Source organism: Halyomorpha halys, unplaced genomic scaffold (genome assembly GCF_000696795.3).
Source record: "Halyomorpha halys isolate HHAL.00 unplaced genomic scaffold, Hhal_1.1 Scaffold453.1, whole genome shotgun sequence".
NCBI lineage: Eukaryota > Metazoa > Arthropoda > Insecta > Hemiptera > Pentatomidae > Halyomorpha > Halyomorpha halys.
In genome coordinates, this window is record NW_027107553.1 from 1,119,230 (window position 1) to 1,141,877 (window position 22,648).

At 33.1% G+C, this 22,648-nt stretch overlaps 1 protein-coding gene across 7 annotated transcripts in view; it reads right to left on the bottom strand.

Annotated features, from left to right (window-relative positions):
* Positions 1-22,648, bottom strand: part of LOC106682960 (androglobin) — a 95,064-nt gene that overhangs the window by 71,824 nt on the left and 592 nt on the right. For 2 of the 7 annotated variants that reach the window (XM_014424127.2, XM_014424130.3), the window contains 5 exons: positions 17,905-18,081; positions 11,265-11,477; positions 8,542-8,762; positions 5,448-5,634; positions 3,315-3,465 (listed from right to left, as the gene is read on the bottom strand). In XM_014424127.2, the coding sequence (XP_014279613.1) occupies positions 3,315-3,465; positions 5,448-5,634; positions 8,542-8,762; positions 11,265-11,477; positions 17,905-18,081 (949 nt within the window). Of the gene's footprint in view, positions 1-3,314; positions 3,466-5,447; positions 5,635-8,541; positions 8,763-11,264; positions 11,478-14,360; positions 14,520-17,904; positions 18,082-18,216; positions 18,443-22,648 lie in introns of those variants that run through there. The other 5 variants (XM_014424129.2, XM_067045934.1, XM_024358257.2 and 2 more) reach the window with 5 other exon arrangements.

Here is a 22,648-nt window from a genome sequence, read left to right on the forward strand (position 1 = left end):
GTGCAAGATAAGGGCTGTTTGTTTGTTTAACTCAGTCTACACGGTCAACCGTTCCCAGAGGGTGCATACCCTCTGTTATCTATATATCTTTGTACATTTCTTTAGATCTGTTGCCGACGGATTTTTGCCTAGGTCCGGCGGTATCTTTGGCATGCCGACAAAAGAAATTATTTTAAGTTAAAAAACTCCAGCTGGTGCTTCTCATACATATCAATATACATCTTCGATCAGCTGATCTACTCAATCACCTGACATTGAAATAACAGCTGACTAAGGCTGTAACTCCCCCTCTCCCCACCAGTTTACGAACAATCCTCGTAAACTTATAGTATACAATAAAATAATATAAAATACAACAACAATAACTATTTACAATAAACTGTATAGAATAAACAAAATAAAGGATTGATAGTCCTCATAAACTCTATTACAAACTAAAAGTAAAGCGAAACAAAAATAAAATCGTGACTTTATACAATTAAAAAAAAATAGCACATAATTTATTCAGTACATGGCCATAACCAAAGATAAATTAAAGAAAAGTTAAATCACCACTTAAGAAAACATAACACAACAGATGAGTTGAGATGAGGACACTCCGGATTAATCTTGCGAAGGTGTTTCGGTTTGTGGGACTTGTGGGAAGTTGTTCAATATGAACTGTCCTGCGTTTTATGGGTTCTTTAATGCTCTCAATAGTTACAACTTTATGTATTCCTATTATTATCACCCTGAATGGTCCCTCGTATCGTTGAATCTCCTTACCCCTGTTTGATCCCAACTTTCTATATATAATTGTCCCAATTTTTATCGTTCCCTTCCTATTTGTGAGGTTTAACTTCTCCCTAGCTACTCTCCTGGCTTTTTCCCTCTCCAATTTTCCCCGGACTTTTTCCTAATGACATGAGTGTTGGTTATCTCGTCACCGTCTGCTGCCGTGCCCTTATAATCCCGCCGGATTGCACAAAGTACGAAAAGGATCTCGAACGGCGAAAACCCCGTAATGGTGTGCACGTATAATTACCTATGGCATTGCCACGTCTGGTTCCAGTCCTTGGTCTATCTGGTACAATCGAAGTGATCACTCAGCATTTCGTGAAGCCGCTCTAAGGCTCGTCTACCTTTGAGGTGTTCTGGTGTGTTGAGGTGCCACATCACATCCAAGTCCTTCATTTCCTTTCGTATCAAAGAGTTGTCAAATTCTCATCCACCATTCGATGAGATGCGTTCCGGAACTCCGTAGAACTGAAACCACAAGCGGAGAGCTGCCAATACTGCTTCCGAAGATGCATCTGGTGGTGCGCTCCTGCCTTACTGAATAGGTCAATCATGGTCACCCATTTGTACCCCTTTCATGTAAATGTGTCGATTTGTAAATCTTTAAGTGGTGCATCTGTGGTAGGTGTCTTCTCCTGTCTTCCTTTAGGCGGATGTGTGTAGACACTTAGTGCGTAGACAAACCTGGAAGCTTCCTACAATCTCTGATGTAGTCTTTCTCATTCCCCACCAAAAGTATCTTCTCTTTAACGTTTGCATAGGCTCATGGATTCCGCTATGATTTGTCTTACCCTGATGATACGCTAAGGTGACTTCTCGTTATTTTTCGTCTTCCAAAAGGGTTTCCACCATGAGTTTGCAACGGACAAATGCCCTGTCCATTCCCATCTGTTCATCACGCCATAGCCGCTTGATCTTCTCCCAAACGGTTTCGTTCCCAACATACAGGTCATGCTTTTCTCCAGGCTTCGAACCATTATTCAACATTCTACAGATCTGGTCATCATCTTCACGCCTGCTTGCAACCAGATTTAGTTTACTTCTCCCGTGCTCACTATATTTAATTTTGGTCATTTCGGTAGTTTTTGTCTTCCAAATAATTTGTCTCTTCTTGTCATTAATTATTTCCTCTATGTCCCTCGCCTTTCTTCAGCCAAACTCTCGTTATTCGAAGATTCTTGCCAATCTTCTTCCGCATTATCCCGATCTTCCTCTCTAGGCGTCCATTCCCGCAGAAACTGTCTCATGACACCGGATGATTCCCCATTTTTCTTGTTCCACGGCGTTCGTGGTTATGGTCTCTGTGTTCTCTCCTTCTCCAAGGGTTTGGCATGTTTCGTGGCCGATGATATTCCATTCGAGTCCAATCCGGCTCCTCTACTTCCATTTGGGCCTCCACCTCTCTTGCGCTTGTATCTATAAGATCTTGAGCAATTTCCACAAACGAGCGCTCTCTCGCAAATCCCTCCTTCATCCAGCTCTTTCGCCAATTGAATTCTTAGTACCGTGGACAGGAATTGCATTTGATCCTGTACCTGGATTGCTTCCATCATCTCACTTAGTTTATCAGCGATTCTGTTATAGCGTGCCAAGAGTTTCGCGGAATACTGCCCACTAGACTGTTTCGGTTTCTTTGTCTCTGTAATCATCATGAATATGTCCTCCTCTGGGGCCCACCGTCCTCCTCCGAACGCCTTTTTTAATCTCTCCTTGATAACTCTTCAAGGAGTCTCTTCGTCTGCCTGAATCTGATTTAGAATGCTTCTCTTCACTCTGCAAACGACCGCTGCTTTTAGTGCCCCCACATTACTATTGAGTAGATTTTCGATAGACTTTGCTTCAATTCGACTTATAAAGTTGCTCAGTTCTCCCGTTTTCTCCATAATCCGTTTCAGGTCAGAAACGGTGTGTAGTTGCGTGTGCAAGGTAGACTGGTATTGGAGGAAACTCTGGGGGTGGAGGACTCCCCTCTGTGGGAGGTACGTTCTCGACCCCATTTTTATTCAAAGCTTCCAGGTTTAAGACTGCTCGTTTAGCGATATTGCCATTAGTTGCCGTTGCCATTAGAGCCATTATTTAAAAAATATGAGAAAGGAAAAAAATTTGAAGATGACAAAATAACAACAACCAAAAATTCTTCTTAAAAGAAGAAATTACTCCGATATATAAAGTTCCCAGGTTTTGGCACCAGTTAAACGTTTGTGAGCTCAAAGAATAAAAAAGAGAAAAGGGAGATAGAAATGACCAACTCGCTTGTTACTCAAAGACTGACTTTTTTTTTCTTTCGTCCTCAATATATTTTATTTACAAACATTTACATGTATATATTTTCGATCAGCTGATCTACTCGATCATCTGACATTGAAATAATAGCTGAATAAGGCTGTAATTTAAATATACACACACATTTCTGAAAACCTTGATTTCCCCCACTGTTTTTTTTTTTTTTTTGTCTTTTCTATTATATGATGCTCCTACCATATGCCTTTTCATAATTCAATCATTTCCATTAAATTAAATGAAGGGAAAAAACATACCATTAATTACATTGTTTTCAATAGCCCAGTTAACCCAGCGCAAGTTCTTCCAATTCGCCACTTCCTGCGTGTAATTGACAGGATATTTCTGGGCATTACAGAAATATACCAAGTGTTCAGCTGCTGGGGATACATCTTTGATCTCTTTCTGCTAAATAAATTACATCATTTTACAGGTGGAAAAAAGAATTCTAACCATCATTAATAATTCAAAAATTGTTACTTTCCAGCTAGATGCAAAGAATAAAACGTTATTATTTATAAAAACAAATTGAGCAAACATAAGTGCTTAACTAAATTTCTTCCTTGTACCTCCTTAAAGAAACTTAATAAATAATGACTATTCCATGAAAATATAACATTTAAAACAATAGAACTTCTTAACCTTATACGCGCTCAAGAAAATGATAAATAGAAAACAAGATAATGTAGAACAATAATCTGGAATCCAGTAGACAAGAAATATAAAAAAATTCTGAGAATAAATGTTAGTTACATATACATAAGTTTCATCAACACTCAAGATATCCATATTTTTAATGGATTACATCTCGCCAGTAGTAAGGGAAATCAACTTGGTAAGAAATCAGGCAATATATTAAATGCCGAAGCACCAGAAGAGTTTAAATTTGAAAGTTAAACTTCTGTTGACAAAGCAACATCTCAGTATTTAATTGAACGGACATAATTTAAGTAGTAGTTCGAAAGCGTTTTCTAATTGTGTCCTATTATACATTAACTCAGAGGCTTCTAACTTTTTTTGTCTCTTGTTCTGTACGACCCTTTTTTTTTGTAAAAATATCCTTTCTTTTTTGCACTAATTTGCTCTAACTCTGACACCATAAACCGCTTAGATCCTGTTCAATCACTGAACGAGATCAATATTTTGTCTTTAGAACAGATTAAAAATATAAAACATTTCAAAACGATTGTCAAGTTTATAAAGTATATAAAAAAACTAAAACTAATAAAATATTAATAATGACAATCTGAGGAAATATACATGTTGGTAGACTGGAGACAAGTTGTAAATAAATATCTAGACACATAAATTGTAGGAGACTACTCATTAAAATTTATGTGTCTAGATGTATATTGAGAACATATATCACACCTCGTTATATTTATTTACAATTTGTCTACAGTCTACCAACATGTTTCATTTCCTCAGATTGTCATTATTAATATTTTATTAGTTTTAGTTTTTTTTTTATATATGAGGGTGGACTGAAAAGTTTCCGACCTAACAAAAATACAAGACATTTTTTCTGAATTTCTTTTTTAATATAGTCTCTTTGTAACTCTACACACTTCTCTCAGCGATGCTCCCATCTCTGTAACCCGTCAAAAAGTACTCGGCGTTTTCTTTGCAAAATAATTGTTCACGAAGATGATTGCCTCTTCATTTGACGAAAATCTCTGTCCTCCGAGCGCAATTTTTAGATGAGGGAAGAAAAAAGAACTCGCTTGGGGCTAGATCTGGTGAGTAAGATCGGTGTAAGTAATATGATCGATTTGAAATTTTTTTATTTGTATTTTAAAATAATATTAGAGTGACGGATTCACGCTCCTTTAAATGACTATTAGCAACCCCCGTTTCTTTGTGGACAAGCCCTACATGTTACAAAGGTCCTTTGGAAATGTTGCTTCTGATAAGTTCATTGAAGGGTTGATCGTAAATAATAATAAACACATTAGTAAGTCGTCCACATTCAAGAGTCAGAATCTAGAGGGATATGGCAAGATATTAAGCTAAAGTTACCGAAGTAATCTTTGGTTTTTTGTGATCCTAACAAGTCTGAGTCCATAATTTAACTTATCTTTTGAATGAAGGCCGCAACTATTTGTTCTGGAAGAAACTTGCAGGAATAATAATATGAAAAGAGATTTATGATTTATCAAATGATTTAATTTGATATTATGACAAGGGTTTAATTAGCTGAAGATTAGTTCTATGTTTAGTTTTGGTTATTACCCACTTTGTTACTGCGATCGGTCTCCAAGGAAGATATGACTTATTATTTGTTTATTGTTACTCTAAATTAATGTTAACCTTACTGTCAGTGAGATTTTAGAATTAATTACTAATTAATTTAAGTAATATCTCTGAGATAAACAAAAATTACCACGTACTTTAGTCTTATCAAGAACACCAAAAACAATCCTACTGGAATAGTTCTCACAGCCATGGTCATTTTTATGATTAAGACAAGTAATAGTATCACAAGTTAGACAAAATTCATTGGTCTTTTGATTTTCTTTAGGCTCCTCAAAGAGTTGAAGTTTAATTGTTTTCCAAACTTTATCTAATGATATAGACCTGAGAAAAAAAAATGTTATTGTCATCATTGAATAGTAGACTTTTTATATAGATTCAAATCATTATTGAAATGATATTATTTAATTTGTAATGAAACAGAAGATAATCTTTAGTTATCCGGTCTTAGTCGAAATATTACTATGTCATAAGCTTCAAACGTATCCCAGAGGGCTCTGGCCCAGGTTTCCTGTTACCCTGATCAGGTGCACCCCCTCCAAAAATTACTGGATCAACCTCTGAATGTATATTGTTTTATGAAAACAAACTAATTTGACGTTACCAGTGCCACTAAATCATCATAAGGTATTTTGGAAGAAGATAGTTGACCGTATGAAGTAGATTGGAGGAAGATAGTTCGGGTGGCGGACCTGTTACCTTATAATTATCTTCCACTAATTATAACGTATAGTCCATCTAAGATGAGTTTTCCAGTGGGTAAAGTGAGGGGAGCGATGCATAGCGGCAAACGTTCTAGTACAAGAGCCGGGAAGAAAAAAAGGCAGTAATCTCTTTGATGACTTCAATAAAAACTATGTATAATTACTAGTCAAAAATAATGAGTCTGCCAAGTATAGGTAGGGGGGATTAAAAAATGGCGGCTTTTTCAAAACCTTAAAAAAACATTGATTTTTCATTCGGAGCCCTATATCTTAAAAACTACCGATAACAATAGAAAATCTAAGAGACCATTATTTAAAGAAGGGCAAATTTGCTGAAATATTAGCCCTAAAAGAGCTATTTACGTTCAATAGTTCTCGAGATATAGCTTTTTAAAAATCAAAATTTCTTAAAAATCTACTGAAAGATTAGTAATTAACTTAGTTAATTTATTTTTAGAAATCTATATCTCAGGAACTATATGACGTACAGATGTCTATTAGCACTCAAATTAAAGCTAGTTTAATGGACTATAAAGAAGTTTATCACCTTTAACATCGTAGGAATAGTAGTTTTCATGATATTTGCTAAAATAAATTGATTTATAGTTGTTCGAACAATAAATTTGATTTATGAAAAACTTTATTTCAGAAACCGTTGGACGTACTGATGTCTACCAGCGCTCAAATTAAAGCTAGTTAAATTTACTACAAATAGTTAATTATGTTTATCTTTGTAGGAGTAGTAGTTTTTATGATATTTGACAAAATAAACTCACAAAATGTTAATTTCTAGTTGTTCGTATAAAATGTTAGATTTTTGAAAAAATATATCTCTAGATCTATAAGACGCACATATGTCTGCCAACACACAAAATAAAGGAAATTTAATTTACTATAAAGTAGTTTATGACACTTATCTTCGTAGGGGTAGTTGTTTTTATGGTATTCACATATAAATATAAATTTGGCAAATGAAAATTTGTCCGAACAACTATAAATCAATTTATTTTAGCAAATTTCATGTAAACTATTACTCCTACCTTTGTACTGCCTTTATATGTTTATCTTTATAAACATCATAAACTACTTTATAGCTCATTAAACTAGCTTTCATTTGAGTACTAATAGACATCTGTACGTCAAATGGTTTTTGAGATATAAATTTTTCAAAATCAATTCACTGCCTACTGATCTTTCAGTACGTCCCATACAACATTTTTATGAAAATGTTTCTTTTTAAAAAGGTATATCTCGAAAACTATTTAACGTAAATAACTCTATTAGGGCTCATATATTATCAAATTTACTCTTCTTTAAATGACGTTCTCTTAGCTTTTCTTGTGTTCCTACTTTTTAAGATATAGAGCTCCAAATGAAAAATTGGTGTTTTTTATCGCTTTGAAACAGCCGCCATTTTTTATACCCCCTACCTATACTTGGCAGACTCATCAATTTTGACTATTAATTATACATAGTTTTCATTAAAGTAATCAAAAATTGGGGTGAGATAACTGCCTTTTTTCTCCTCTTGGGCTCTTGTACTATTCTCACACTAGACTACCTTTCCTTTCCTCTTCTACAATTTTACAAATAGAAATTCTCTTATCAGTTTTTTTTTCAAAATTATTTTTCATTAATATCGCAAGATTATAAGTTTACCATGCCAAGTAAGCTGAGTAGAGGGAAAACTATCTACTCTCAAACCAAAGAACGTAATTATGAACGTATTTAAATTCACGAAAACAGAGATTGGGAGTGGTCTAATACATGCTTCCTCTGCTATGAAAAGCCATAAATTACTACATTTATCATAAGTTAATCCTATTCTAGGGCCAAATATACTGCATTTTAAAACATTAAAATTAGAAAAATTGTTGCACTGACTGTTTGACAACAAATTTAAACTTAAAAAGAGGCAGTTTTTTTTTCTGAACATAATAATTATTAAATCTCAAAAATGACTTTTTGGAAGGTATTGCGTTCTTAAATAGAGTAAAGTCAGAACAGAGTAGTCAATATATTTGCCTAGAAATTAACAAAAATCAATAAGAAACAGTTCTAGTCAAAGATAAAGGATAACCTAAAGAAACGAGTAACATTTCCCGTATTCGTAGCTAAAGAGTCCGAGAGTAGAGGGGAAAAACGTTCATACCAAAAGTACATACCCAATCCCGAACTGAGTGGACATTACCACGTTCTGCCTCTTGGAGGGGGGTTGGAAAGGTGTGAAGGGGAGGAGGTAGGGTGGGAGTGCGTGAGCTCCCCTACTGACAAACTCGTCTTAGATACACTATACAAATAGATGGAAATCTTTTCATTCAACAATGTGAAATTTCTCAATTTAACCTGTCTAGTTTTTTTTTTCTTACCCTCCATTTTTATTTTTATCTTTATTTACAATGTACATTATATTATACATCTAAGATATATATAAACATGTTTGTGTAACATTGGCATTGCACCAATGTTCAATTTACTAGTATAATTTAATATCATAAATGAAAGAATAAGAGTATAAAAAATATACCTGCAATCCAGCTTATATTCTATCCACCCAGTAAGGCAAGTGACTACACTGAAATCAACCATATCTTCTTCCCTAGACCACGTCAAAGAAGCGATTCTCAAAAGAGCTTTGCTTAAGATAGGAAGCCACAGATCATAATTGGTGGAAGAGATTGGAAGCAGAAGATTTTTGTCTCCGTCATATGGCAAATAATCGTCCACTGTCACTCTCCTCCACTTGCCCTAAAAATGTAAAATATCAGGATTTTCTCTTTAGGAAGTCTGGTACGTCAATTCATAAAACATTTTTTGAGGTTAATAAACTTCAAATTGAAATATAGAGGTATATTTATAAACTTCCAAAGAGGTAGCAAGAAATAGAGTAATGGCTGTGCTAAGGAGAAGTGAAGAATGCACAAATAAGCAATGGTAGAAAAGTGAGAATAGTGTGACATGATTTCCTATATGAAATTATGAGGTGAATATACTTGTATGTATTATAATACATAAGGATGAAGATTGTTATTATGATGGTTTATTATTGTTGTAGGTTTAAAGTACATGAACATGGGACAGTGGTCCCGAATGTTGTACTATAATATGATAATTTAATATAAATTACATTCAATTGACAGTTTATTAACCTGAAAAAATTTTTATGAAGTAAAATATCTATAATTGAAATGCGAGTTCAGATGCCCCGTGAGTCTCATTCTATGTGCATTTATTCTGTATTCAATTTGTATTTACAATATCAAAATTTGTAAAAATCTATTCTTTCTGAATATAAAACGTAAGATGTATAATCTGGTTTAATTTGAATAATATCAATTTTTTTTATGTAAAATTTATACTCGTTTGGACTGATGCAGTTTGATATTTATCAAAGGTAAATACCAGATATTTAATAAATTTTTAGGATTGAATAGAGGATGTTACTTAGGTAAATGATTGGATAAGAAGGAACAGAGGCGTAAAGATTTATGAGAGAATTATCCGGGACAAGGGTATCCCCAATAGGGCTTTTGTATAAATATGAAACATATTTTTCTGGAGCCTTTCTTCCCACGCTTCATAAATTTGTTACCAATAAAAAATTAAAAATACATTTTATTGAAAGATATTTTGCATTTTGACTATACAGTCCATGTAACAAATACAAGAATTTAATTGCTAATTTATCATTCATAAAAACAATCTAAACATGTATTGCTTATGATTTATTAACTGTACTAATTTGCAGGGTGTACTAATTAACTACTAAACTTATGACATGACAAAACTAATCATTATAAAGCTACTGAAACGACTTTTTCCAGTATTTATTCCATGAAAAAATATCATTGAACTTAAAAAGTCAATGACAACACCAAAATTTTACGGGAAAATAATGAACAATTACCAAATTTTGGAGAAATTATCTTTAAATTAAGTACGAAAACAAAATGAAATAATATGACCGTAATATTCACCGTTTTAGAAGTTCTCTTACCTCAGGTTGTCCGGGGCATTACACAAACGTCCCAAGCCCATAACAATCCACTGGCATAGCAGTGCATTAACTGTAGAGGATGGTTCTAGTTTTTACTGAATTTATTATGCAAAACTTATTATTGAAACTCGGGTAGCGGTACCAATATGATCCTAAAGCTTATATTTAGCAGAGCCGGTTGAGTAGAATAACTAAACCTGTTTCGAAGAAATTTAGAAGAGTATTATGATCAATAAATGAAGTGTAACAATAAAATAATTCTTCCAGAGAATTTTATAAATTGCATAGCATATAAATTGGTTTCAAGTCAAAAATTGAACAAAGAAAAGAGACATAGACGTAGGCGAAGTATTTTTTTCTAGGCTAACGAAAACTTTGTTGACAAATAGAAGAGCAGAAATAATTTTTACCACATATCGGTCTTGGCATTAGTAATTTTAGTGAGTGAGGAGGCTAGGGATAAAAGTGTCAATTGACGGAGTTCTTACATTTTTTTGCTGCATACGAGCGCTTGAACAAATTTACGCTTTAGTATTTTATTTATTGTTAATGTAATAGTGACATTATCAATTATTAGTTGATAATTGATAATTCGTGGAGCAGAGTTCCTCAATGAGTAAGGCGTTGTGCTACTAACTCTAAGGACTCCGGTTCGAATCCAGCTGTGGCAAATAATAATTTATTTTGTTACTGGAGCATTGAATCAACCAACCCTGTGGTTCCCCCACACTCTATAAATGGAGAAGTGTGGGTGTCAGCCGCCCGGGGTTGAGGAAATTTTTGCCACCCCATTATTTACGTATTTCATTTTAAAAAGTCCAATATAAACAGTAATTCTAAAGAACTTCATTTTGAGAACAATATTGATTGTGTGTTGTACAGGTTACAGATGAAAAAGTCATGTAATGAAAAGTTTTTTAATTTTTACAAAATATTATTATTACTATTTATTGTGAAATTTTGCCGCCCCCTCCCCCGCTATTAATTTCAGTACGTAGAGCCACGTTGAGTACGCTAAGCCACTTAAAGTGGGTATCCTTAATGGGAGAAAAATTTAGCAGCACGGCTAAAGATTTTCAAGGTCTGTCGTGCCAACAGAAATAATAAAAAAATAAAAATTGTCACTTCTTCCTCTTGTTGGTTTCTCAACCTTTCATTTGTCAGTTGTCAACCATCAGTTAGGTACATTAATATTCATCTCATTACAATTATGATTATATATATATTGATAAATATCTTTAACTGAGTGTTACCATGTAGAAAAGACGAATACAGTACATGCCGTTAGGATTAATCTTAGGGGATGATGGCCGACTCTTTTCTATTTTACTGACAGCATATATGTGATGCCACGGCTTCCAGTCACTTGTTCCAGGAGTATTAGGATAATAGATTCTACCATCGACTGGATTGTGTCTCCCAACCTTTTCCAAGCACATTATAGCAGATATAATCCGTCTCATTATCTGAAATTAAAAGATAAAATAAACATGCAAATAGAGTTACTGAAAACCTGCACTTCAGCATGTACTCGCCAATAGTTGGCATTGTACAACCAGTTACAGTACAGTACATTAGATGCTAATGCAAACCAGGAGTGTCAAATGGTGGTTGTAATGTGCCGTATCATGTATGTAAAATGCTATAATTGCTAAAACCATCATTGTGGACAGATAGTTAAGAGAGATAAATGAAAATTTAAAAAGATATACAGTGAAAACGTAAAAATTAAATAAGAATACTAAATGGTTTCAGATAATTATTAAAAACGGAAAAAAATATAAAATACAGTAGAAACTAAAAGATGGAAAAGGGGGGGATAAGAATAAAATCAATGATGTTAGTTCTTCTATCTTTTATTTTAAATTTCTTCTTTTTTTATCTGTTATTTTTTTCCGTTTTTATTAATTGTTATATCAGTGTCTAATTCACTGTACATATTTTTAATTTTTCATTTACTTTGCACCATTTAAGTGTTTGTATCTTTTTTAGCCGTGATGAAGCCCTCCAAGGTGGTGCGAAACGTGCAAAAATTAAACTATTTATTGAGAGCCAACAATAAATAGTTTAATCACTATTTGAGTTTTTTATTTGACCGCACCCGAGCCATCTTCCTTTTGTTATTACAGACAGTCAATCAGCAATCTTTTGCTACCTGTATGTTAGTGATCCACACCATACTAGGCGGAACTACTACGGTTCAAAGTTCGCGTTTAATAGGCACCATACTTGTGACATAATAAATCCCATTACAACAAAATCGACGTAACCAAATAGAAATATTCTGAAGAACGATCATGTTAAATCCGCTACACATTATTGTATACATATGTCACACATATCCTAGAAATAATTGGCAATATTTTCAATAGTAGCCACATATAAGAAATGGTTATTCCTGGGTCACATCCCCAGTTTTTTCTTCTTTTTTTTAAATATATTAAAACAATTGGCAAGACCCAAAATACTCTATGCATCAGTAACACTTAAACTAAATAGAATTGGAGACTTGGAAAAATTGGAAAGAATCGAAAGGAGAATTCTGAGGAAGATTTTAGGTTCTAAAACCAACAGTGATTTTGAAATGTAAAATGAGACCCAATGAAGAACTATGTTTAAAAATTGAAAAGGTGACAGATGTTATGAAGAAGTGAAGACTACAGTTTATGGACATATTCATGGAATGGACAAGGATAGACTAGCAAAGCAGTTCTTTGACCTATTAAAAAATTACAAATCCAAACCCACTTGGTTTCGAGAAGAGATCTGAACACGGAGATAATAACTGACAGAACGCTATTTCGAAAAGCTATACCAGAGGCAGGTTTTCGGGGAAGGATAAAATCAACACGTGGAAGGTAATGGACTCAGGAGGAGAAAGAGCGTCACTCTCAAAGGAAGAAGGTGTGGTCTGGAAGAATGACCAAAGTTGATTTATCCTACCCTCTAAAAGGATTATTCGAAAAAAAAATATTGGAAGCTTTGAACACGTAACTTACTACGACATCATGTAACTTATTAGATTTTTTTCTTATACACGTCAAAAAAATATAACATAAATAGTTGTGACGAAGGTGTATAGATTTATTGCTTTAAAATACAACATCCTTTAATGAGGTATAAAATCGTAATTTTTTTTTTTTTACTAAATTCATTAATATAGTCATATGAAGGGTTGACGTTTGGTATTTGTATTTAGGTATTTGAGGAATAGAAAAAAACAAAACTGATTAGAAAATAAATAGAGAAACTTAACAAATAAAACAACAATTTTAGGAAAATGGTAACATCCTCCAACACTTTACAGATAGTGTATAGCGCTGTTTTGTACATTCAACGGCGTAACATCTCAAAACATCGTTATTTTGAGATATGCATGTAATCTTGGCAATAAGGATAAGATCCATACAGTTTAAAACTGTAATATCTCAGAATATTTTTTTTACTTAGATATTATGACATATCTTACAATGATTCTGTGTTTTATTACATAGATCTTACCCTTGTTGCTAAGATTACATGCATATTTCACTTTTAGCAACATGCAGAATATAATAAATTGGATTAATGCGTGACATTAATGTTTAAATTCAATTAATTTAAATTTGTATTGCTCGATTTCATTTAAAAAATATGTATTAAGCAGGGTCCACACTATGCCGCGGTAGGCCGGGCACGTTTGGGCCGGCACGACGTCCACACCGAAACGAAGCCGACCGGGTTATTTCTACCTTATTTTAGTTTCAACACCAAGACTGGTGACTTCGTTGAAGAGTACTTTTTAGAAGTTTTTTTAAAGTGTTAAAGTGTTTTTCAACTTATGTTGGAAATCCGAACTATCCCATAAAAGACGACGTTCGCGATATAAGTCTATTAAAACTAACACTTGCTCGTCATTCTACTCCATCACTTAACTTTGAACAATAAAAAAACCTACGTAAGCAAAGTGAGTCAAAAATAAAATAATCCGTCTAGTTTGACCCGAAGTTTAATTGTAACTGAAGCCGCTCGGGACGTCCCGACTCTATATTTTTGTTCGGCTCGGCTCGGCTTCCTTTGATCTGTACCGACTTTATGCGGATTGCAATCAGCACGACCCGGGCCGGCATTTTCTAACCCGGCAAAGCCGCCCGGGTCCTCTACATCAACGCGGCTAACCCGCCCGGCCTACCGCGGCATAGTGTGGACGCTGCTTTATAATAGCATTCATTCATCTGAAATCTTTTACCCAATATATTTTTCCAAAAATCGTTTATAGGAAGGACGGATCCCTTTTGTGAATAGAAATTTTATTTCTATTTCCGCTTTTACCAAATTCTGGAACAAATCGATAGATAAAATTGACTTACCTGAACTTGCAGCTGATGTCAAAGAGTTGTTCGTAGTTTTTTTACGCCTTATTTTCTGTGTTTGATTGTTTTATACGTTCTAAAGTTAAAGAATGTTGACCGTGTTCAAACTCCGGAATCACATTTAAATGCTTCATCTACGAACTCAGTAAAGCTGATCTGCAAATATTTTTGCAGTAGTTTTTACGAATGAAATCCTACGACGAATTGAGGCAATCGCTGATACGAAATAAAAAATACAGGTGTGTAGCAGAAATCACTGGGATTTAAATATCATTGTAAGTTGATAAAACCACTTAGAAAAATTATCGACCTCCAGAAAAGTAAAGTAGCTTGGAATTAAACTGAAATTGTTAAATTTCTGAGGATATCTATAAAATGCCAAACATAATTAACACAATGAGGTGTTATTGAGTTGAAGATAATTGACAGCAGATATATAAGAGAAGATAGTCATATATATAGCAGATATATAGGAGGAGGGGGGGTACAGTCAGCAAAAAAAGCGCAAATAAATAATATACTATAAATATTTTTCCTAATTTGTTAGGTTATTATTTATTTTATTTTTATATTTCTCTGAATTGATGGTTTTTATTTCTTTTTGTTTTTAAAGTCCTGATGAAGACCTGAAAATAAAGTCGAAACGTCGGGCCACATAAATAATCTTTTATTTCTTCTGACCGCACCCCCCGACCATCTTGTCCTCTCAAGAGGTGTTATTGTTGACCGTAGATTCAATATGAGTGGTCGGGGGTGTGGTCAGTATCGATATACAAATAAGTAAAACTTATTCCATTTATGCCGACGTTTCGGTGAAATTCAGACCTATATTAGGGCTGAAAGCAAAAATGGTGGTAACAACCATAACATATATATACACCAAACAAACTAAGAAAGAGTATAACAAGAAATTTAAGTAGATAGCAGATGATATCACAAGAAGATATATTATAATATTTCAAAAACAAGAGCATATAACAATATGCGAGATAAAACAATATACTTGATAAAATGATAATAAATACTTAAATGATATAAAAAGAATAATTTTGCAAATATATGAAAAAACATAATTTAAAATTCAACCATATATAAAAAATATATAAAAAATTGAAATAAACAAAATGAAATAAGTGAAAGATTATACAATTGGCAAATGATGTACAGTAATATGAGCAAAAGTAAAATACAGCTTATAAAGAAAAGAGAATAAGAGAGAAGAAAGGGTATGTGAAGAAATTTAAGTTCAGAGTTTCCACAGGGCGTATTCACTCATAGCAAATCAGCTTCGAGAGTGATGCTCTAACGTCTTTTGGAAATTTTAAAGGTTCTACACGATTGCCAATCTAAGGCAAATTCGTGCATGCGCAGACAGGAGATGTTAGGGTAGGCTGAATATGGGTCCGACACGTTTATATTGGTTTTTGGACAAAAATCAAAGGGCGCTTGGGCTGCATCAATACGTTTGTATTAAATTATCATTGTTTTAGAACTGCCAATGGATAAATATTTGTGCTCTTAGTGTTTAAAATAATCAAAGAAGTTCCCCAACCTTCAAATTCAATAATTAACTCTTGTTTAAAACGGTTTATATAAACGTGACAGCCCTAACTAAGCCCTCCAAAGTTGGACGAAACGTTGGTTAACAATAAATAGATTTCTCCTACTATTGTGATACCTTTATTGGCCACCACAAGGACTATATTCCAACGGTATATATTTACACAACTGCCTAAAGTGTAACTTGTAAAGAATAAGATGGTATATTTTAATATTCTATCGTTTCGGGAAGCGTGGATAGCTCCAAGCACCCGGGTTCGAATCCGGCTGGGCAGAAAATTGTTTTCTGTTACGCTGTAGCCGTGAGTCAACTCTTGGAGCTTCCCTGGGGTCCACCCAGCCTCTTAAATTGGATACCCTTTAATTGGGTAAAGATCTGGAGGTCGAGCGTGATTCTGACCTCATTTGGTCTATTAACAGTACTTCCTTACATAGGACTGAACACCTGACCCTTCATAGGTTGTAGCGGTATAGATTTTAATTTTTTTTTTAATCGTTTCAGTGCAAATACTTTTTCCTATCTTTTCAATCAACTCTAGGCGGTTTATTTTTTATTTTACATAGCACAAATATATATTTATTAGAGTTGTTTGTTAAGGTAATTAAATTGAAAATATTTGATAAAAATTCCAAAAAAAAAGTTGAATTTATAGGTCATGTACTATTTTTATAAATTTTTGTCATCTATTTTGCAGATATTAACGTTTCCTTTCACTTATTTTGATTTTGTTCGTTTTTATAAGAAAAAATTCAAGCAAATACCTAATTGCGGTAACTAATAAAGCACTACAACATTTATGTATAATTTCCTTAAAATTTAGGTTTCATTCGTTTTTTCCGTGCGGCAATGTCACAACCTAATTGCCTATGGCTTGCTCACTTCCCCCCTAGTTTTGATTCTGGGTAGCCGTTGGATACTGAGTTCGTTGGTTCCTTCTTTTACCAAGTCTTGAATTTACAGTAAGTGGCGCACGCACACACGCCCGCACCCACATACACACTCACACACTTTAAAACCTCTCCTGGGTGAAGAGTCAGTACCCATCACAGTGGTAAAATCCAAAGGTATAGGCCTATCCCTGTCTTTTGAAGATTTCCACCGACCCTCATAAAAAAAACAAAAAAAAAACACACATACAAACACTAATAATCAACAATCAGTTGTTATCTGAGAGAAAGCAGTATCATTTTAAGGAAATATAGGCCAGTGTGATAATGTAGTTTAACAGTTGTATAATATTTAAGGAAACTAAAATCTGACAAACCAACTACATGTAGGTGGTTGGTATATATTGAAAATGAAAATCTGTATCACTACAACCCATGGTGAGGGGTTCAGTAAATCATAAGAAAGTATTATTTCATAAACAGCGGATGTGCATGGTGATCACGCTCGACCAGATTTTCCCCAATTAAGGATACCCATTTCATGAGGCTAGGTTGACCCTGGATACTCCGGCTCCGATAACCCATGGGGTTATGCTTACAGTAACAGAATAAATCTGTACCTCGGAGGGATACAACACTATGTCCAGTAGTAATTCACATGCTTCAGAAGGATAAAACACCAAGGTGTTCTATCCCTCTAAATGAAAGTGGACTTGGTGTTGTTTTAAAACATGCTATATCCGGTTCTAACTGGTTTTGGACATAGTGCTCTATTCCTCTAAGAAATATGAGGAAAAGCTGATTTTAACTCTGTAATAAAGTCAATATGGAAAAAAATGGACATAGTGTTGTATCCCTCCGAGGTACAGAAATAATGATATGCCACAGCTGAATTGGAACTTGGGTGCTTGGAGTCAGTAATACAGTGGTATACCCACTGTGCCATCCCATAGAAGGAAGTTAAATTTTCTTTCTCAAGTGGTTCCAAATTTTTCATATTTAAAAATCACCACTTTTCATGAAAATGGCTAGATCCAACCTGTTTCAAGCAAATGGATATTCACCATTTCACATAAAAGAATATATAATTTACTTTAGAATCGAGCAAATGTCGGTTACTGGATACGAGATCGAATCTTTCGTGTTCATCGCCCATTTTCCAGGGTGGCCCTGACTCTTCTAGCACACTACCTGGCCGCCTCCATTTCACCACATGAAGGTAATGAGGTAATGCTCCGTGGCTGATGGGATCAGTGAAAGGTTCCTGTTTCTATAATAAACAAATAGATTTTAAAGTATTAAAAAGTAAACTTTTAATATAAAGTAGACAAACGTAAATATAATAAATCAAGTATAATTTAAAACAAATAAATAAATTGAATGCATGATAAATTGATATAGGTACCCAGCGGTCCCTTTTCTGGAAATGTTCAATCGTAAATCCAATACAAAGATTTCTTTTCTTCAAATTAATTATGATCACTCTTAATATTAGGTTCTTTCACACGCTAGATCAACTAAATCTGTACTGAACATAATAGCCTCTGTATTATCACAGTGAAAGAGAAAGAAGAAAAGGGTGTCATGTCATCAACTAAATAACCAGAAATAGCCAATTACACTAAAACTAAAACTGGTAGATATAAACACAAACGAATTAAATATATATTAATGTAAACATAAATCAATGATAAGTATTTCTTGCTACCCAATGTTATGTATCAGTGTTAAGTATTTTATTTTAATTTAATACTGTTTTTTCCCCCTTCGGTTTGTTTTACCAAAATGTAAAATAGAGAAGTTTGTAAAGTTTAATTTGTATTAAAATTGTATTCAATAAGGGAGTATCCCAAAACAATATATTAAATATAGTACATTTTACATTTATACAATAAAAATATTCTTAAAAAACCATTGGGGTATTTTCTACTTTAGCTTATTTTGCCCTACTCTGCATAGAAGTAGTTCCTTTTAATGGAATCGTAATGCAAAACTGTTGAATGGTTCAAGCTTCATAACCAAAACTAATCAAAATATAGCATAAACCTACTGAAGGCAACATTTACTATTACAATAAACATGTACTTTTAAAGCCACCACGAGAAACTGAAACCTTACATCACTACTTGGCAAACTATATATCTGAAAATTGTAAAAAACAAAATTTGCACAAACGTCGAAACTCACACTATTTACTTTTGGGCTAGAAAACTCCCCTTTATTTATCATTCCAAAATAAATCCTTATCTCTAAGAACAAATCTCTTCCTTTAATCCTTCCATTTTAAGTGGAGAGTCTTTATTAACCACAAGAAGCTGAACACATGAGGCAAAAGATTCCAAAGCCCGCCACATAAGACCGATACATCAAATAAGACACAGGACGTAGATACAAACAATCTTTATTCGGATATCAGGACTTCTCAGAAATAGTCCAGGAGCAAGACCCTAAACAAATTTATGACCAAGTACTAAATAAATACCTAATAAATAAACTTATGTGATGACTTGAGCAAACTCTACTATCACATTGTACATCAAAACCAACCTGGGCCCTGTTTCATAATGAAACCTAATAGTGTTAGTTCATAGTACAAGTATAGAAACTTCAGTGTGGTAATAATACTAATACTTATTTTTTTTCATGATATGAATGACTATTAGTGATATTACAGGAATTAAAAAATACGAAAGTAGAAGTTACTATTGTACAAGTCTGTGTTATTGAATTAAGATAAATCTACAAGACTAATAGTATTAGTTTGTACTTATGTTATTACTTATATTATACTTATATTATACTTAGTTTGTAGTATGAAAAAGGGACCAGAGCATGGAGATGGAGGCGACATCAACCGTCACCAATTCACCTTGATGACCTTTTTTGTAAGAGGTGAAGAGAGAAAAGGGCTCGATAAAGCCCCAGTCTAAACAGTGATGGATGATTGTATCTTGCAGATAATGGTGCGTCTCTACATAAAAGCTTCGAAATCAAATCTACGAATCAGAAATGATTTTGATGCCAACTGGCCTAAAAGAATAGGGCCAGGATTTGGGGATTAGTGAAAAGAGTCGCTAATAGAAGATGTTAAAATGTCCCAAATGGTGAGTACTAGAACACAATAGTATTCACTAGTGCACCCAGGATCAATGCTAAGGGGGCAAGCCATAGTCATTCTGGTTGTGATACTTCAGCACGGAAAAGGCGAATGAAACCAAAATTTTAAAAAATTAAATATAATTGTTGTAGATCGCAGCACGTCCGATTTAGATTAAATTTAGGGGGAAAATTGGTGATTAGTGTTAAGATTTACTATAAATTGCATCAAATTCAATATTACTTTTGTTTCACCACACGCAAAAAAAAGTATTTTTCTTAACTAGCATGTTTGAAACACAACTCAAACCTCCCGTAGATTTTATTTTCAAATGACAAATCAAATTTATTTTGAAATAATAAATTTATTATTTACTACTGACATCCAGAAAACTGGTGAGCCCTATCCTCAGACAGCTTCTCTTTTATGATCTGATATCAATACTGAAGGTTGTTTCCTTGAGAATGGCCTAAGGGCCATTGAAGAGTTATTTAAGAATAAAAGTTGAGAGTAAAATGGATTAAAATTGTGTATATTAATAATAATCTAAATATTATTTTATTTTATTTATCTTTTCTCCATCTTGAAATTTGGCATAAATCTAACCGGAATCAGAGATTTGATTATACTGATAATATAAATGACTCTAAGATGATGTTTTGGGGATAATAATGAAATTTAAAAAAAAAACTTTATTTGTTTTCAGCTTGTCATGATACATTATCAAATAAAAGCACATGCATTAAGCTTTAAAATGAGCTATAAAACAACCCTCTAGCACAATTAGCAAATCTACGAGAATTTTTGGGATCTAAAACATAATGAAATTCAGAAAAATAATACTAGTCTTATTTACATGACACTATAATCTCTCCATCTTGAAATTTGCCATAAATCTAACAAATATAAGCCATAAATGACTTTCTATTTTTACTGTAATATTTAAGTTTATTTGTGATTTAAATTTAAAATTCTAAATTTTGAGAACAAGTACAAATATTTTATTATTTTTTTGTAAATATTTATTTTATTATTATTTTTTTTGGGGGGGGGGAGAGGGGTTTGTCATGTTACATATCAAGTGAAAGCATGTGAAATAAGCTATAAAATATTTTTAGCACAATCAGTTGAAAATTTAGAAGCATTTTTGTGCTCCAAAATATGGTGAATTCAGCTATATTTGCTTTTTGGTATATGAATGAATGGAATATGGTCAGGGTGCGGTAAAAAAAAACTGAAATAGTAGAATTATACTACTTGAGTTTTTTTTTACCGCACCCGGACCATATTCCATTCAAAAATTTGTAATGTATTTAGTTGGTATTACTAATGGACAAAGGGTCTTAAAAATCTGAGCTATTGCGATTAATAACGTCTCTGCCCATTTCATAAGGAATGGGAATAAATAAAAGTAGTAGGTGCTAAATAAAAAAAAAAAAGTAAATAAGTGACTAACTAGGGGTACATAACATAAAATCATGTCCATCATTTTGCCAGCACAGTATTATCACAAATTTGCAAAACAAAAAATTGACAAAAATGTCAGACGAAGGTTTAATAACTTTACTAAAATTCCAAGGAAGAAGTTATTCCGCTCAGGATATGAAGAGGAGAGGAGAGGGGGTTAGGTTACTTATTAGTAAAAATAATTAAAATATCAAGTGAACAAGAATTCCTACTGATAAACTTTGATCATGTGAGATATAAAAAAAACGAAGGTAATTAGCACATATTTGATCTCAGTTAAGCTTTAATTAAGAAGCTAAATACATTTGTTTCTGTTCGGTTTTATAATCTTAGTCAGAAAAAGAGACATAAATACTTTTTAAAAATAAATCAAACAAAGATAAAACTATTGAACTGGATCTATCAGCCCTCTAAATTCCAAAAATGGTTGACACCAATAAAGATGGATTCCCACCAGCTATCATTGCTTTAGTTATATTATACAACTTATAAAGAGGGAAATGGTCAACTGAGCTACAACACACTACCATAACTTCTCACAAGAGATTGTTTTAAAATAAATTTCTGTTTTAACAATGAAATTGTTATTTGTAGGAATGCTGCTAATAAAGATCCTCTAGATGTTTTGTTTCTCTTAAGGAAATAAAATTCAAATTATTTCCAGTGGACATTATTCAGAACATTATGCATAGACATGGATTAAAGGAATAAATAGAAAATAATTGGCAATATTATGTTAGCAAAACATAGAAATGTCATGAAAGTATTAATGCATTGAAGGTTGGGATGGGCAAACTGTTCCTAAATTTATACAAAGAGTTATTTTACTTATGTACCTACAGTTTAACTCACAAATAAATGAAATAATTATTTGAGGTGTTTATTGCTGACCGTACATTCAAAATGAGAATATCTACCAATGTACTTTACCGCAGACATTTCAATCTGAATTTCAGGCCTTCAGAAATAAGTATTTATAATTAAAATATAATACTAGGATGGGTTTGGGTGATTCAAAATTAAAAAAAAAAGAATCTTTTTTTATTTCTCTTAATCATATTCAAGATGGGTTACTTTCTTAACAGTAATCATAGTTATAAATTCATTGCAAAAATAATTATTTTAAACAATTTTACTAAGCCAGTTTCAATGGACTACTATTTCAGACATACAATATCATATTGTAGTCTATCCACAACAGTTTTTTTAAATAATTAATTTTAACTTCATAGGAAAAAAAACTGAAAACATATACCTAAAGTTATTTATTTAT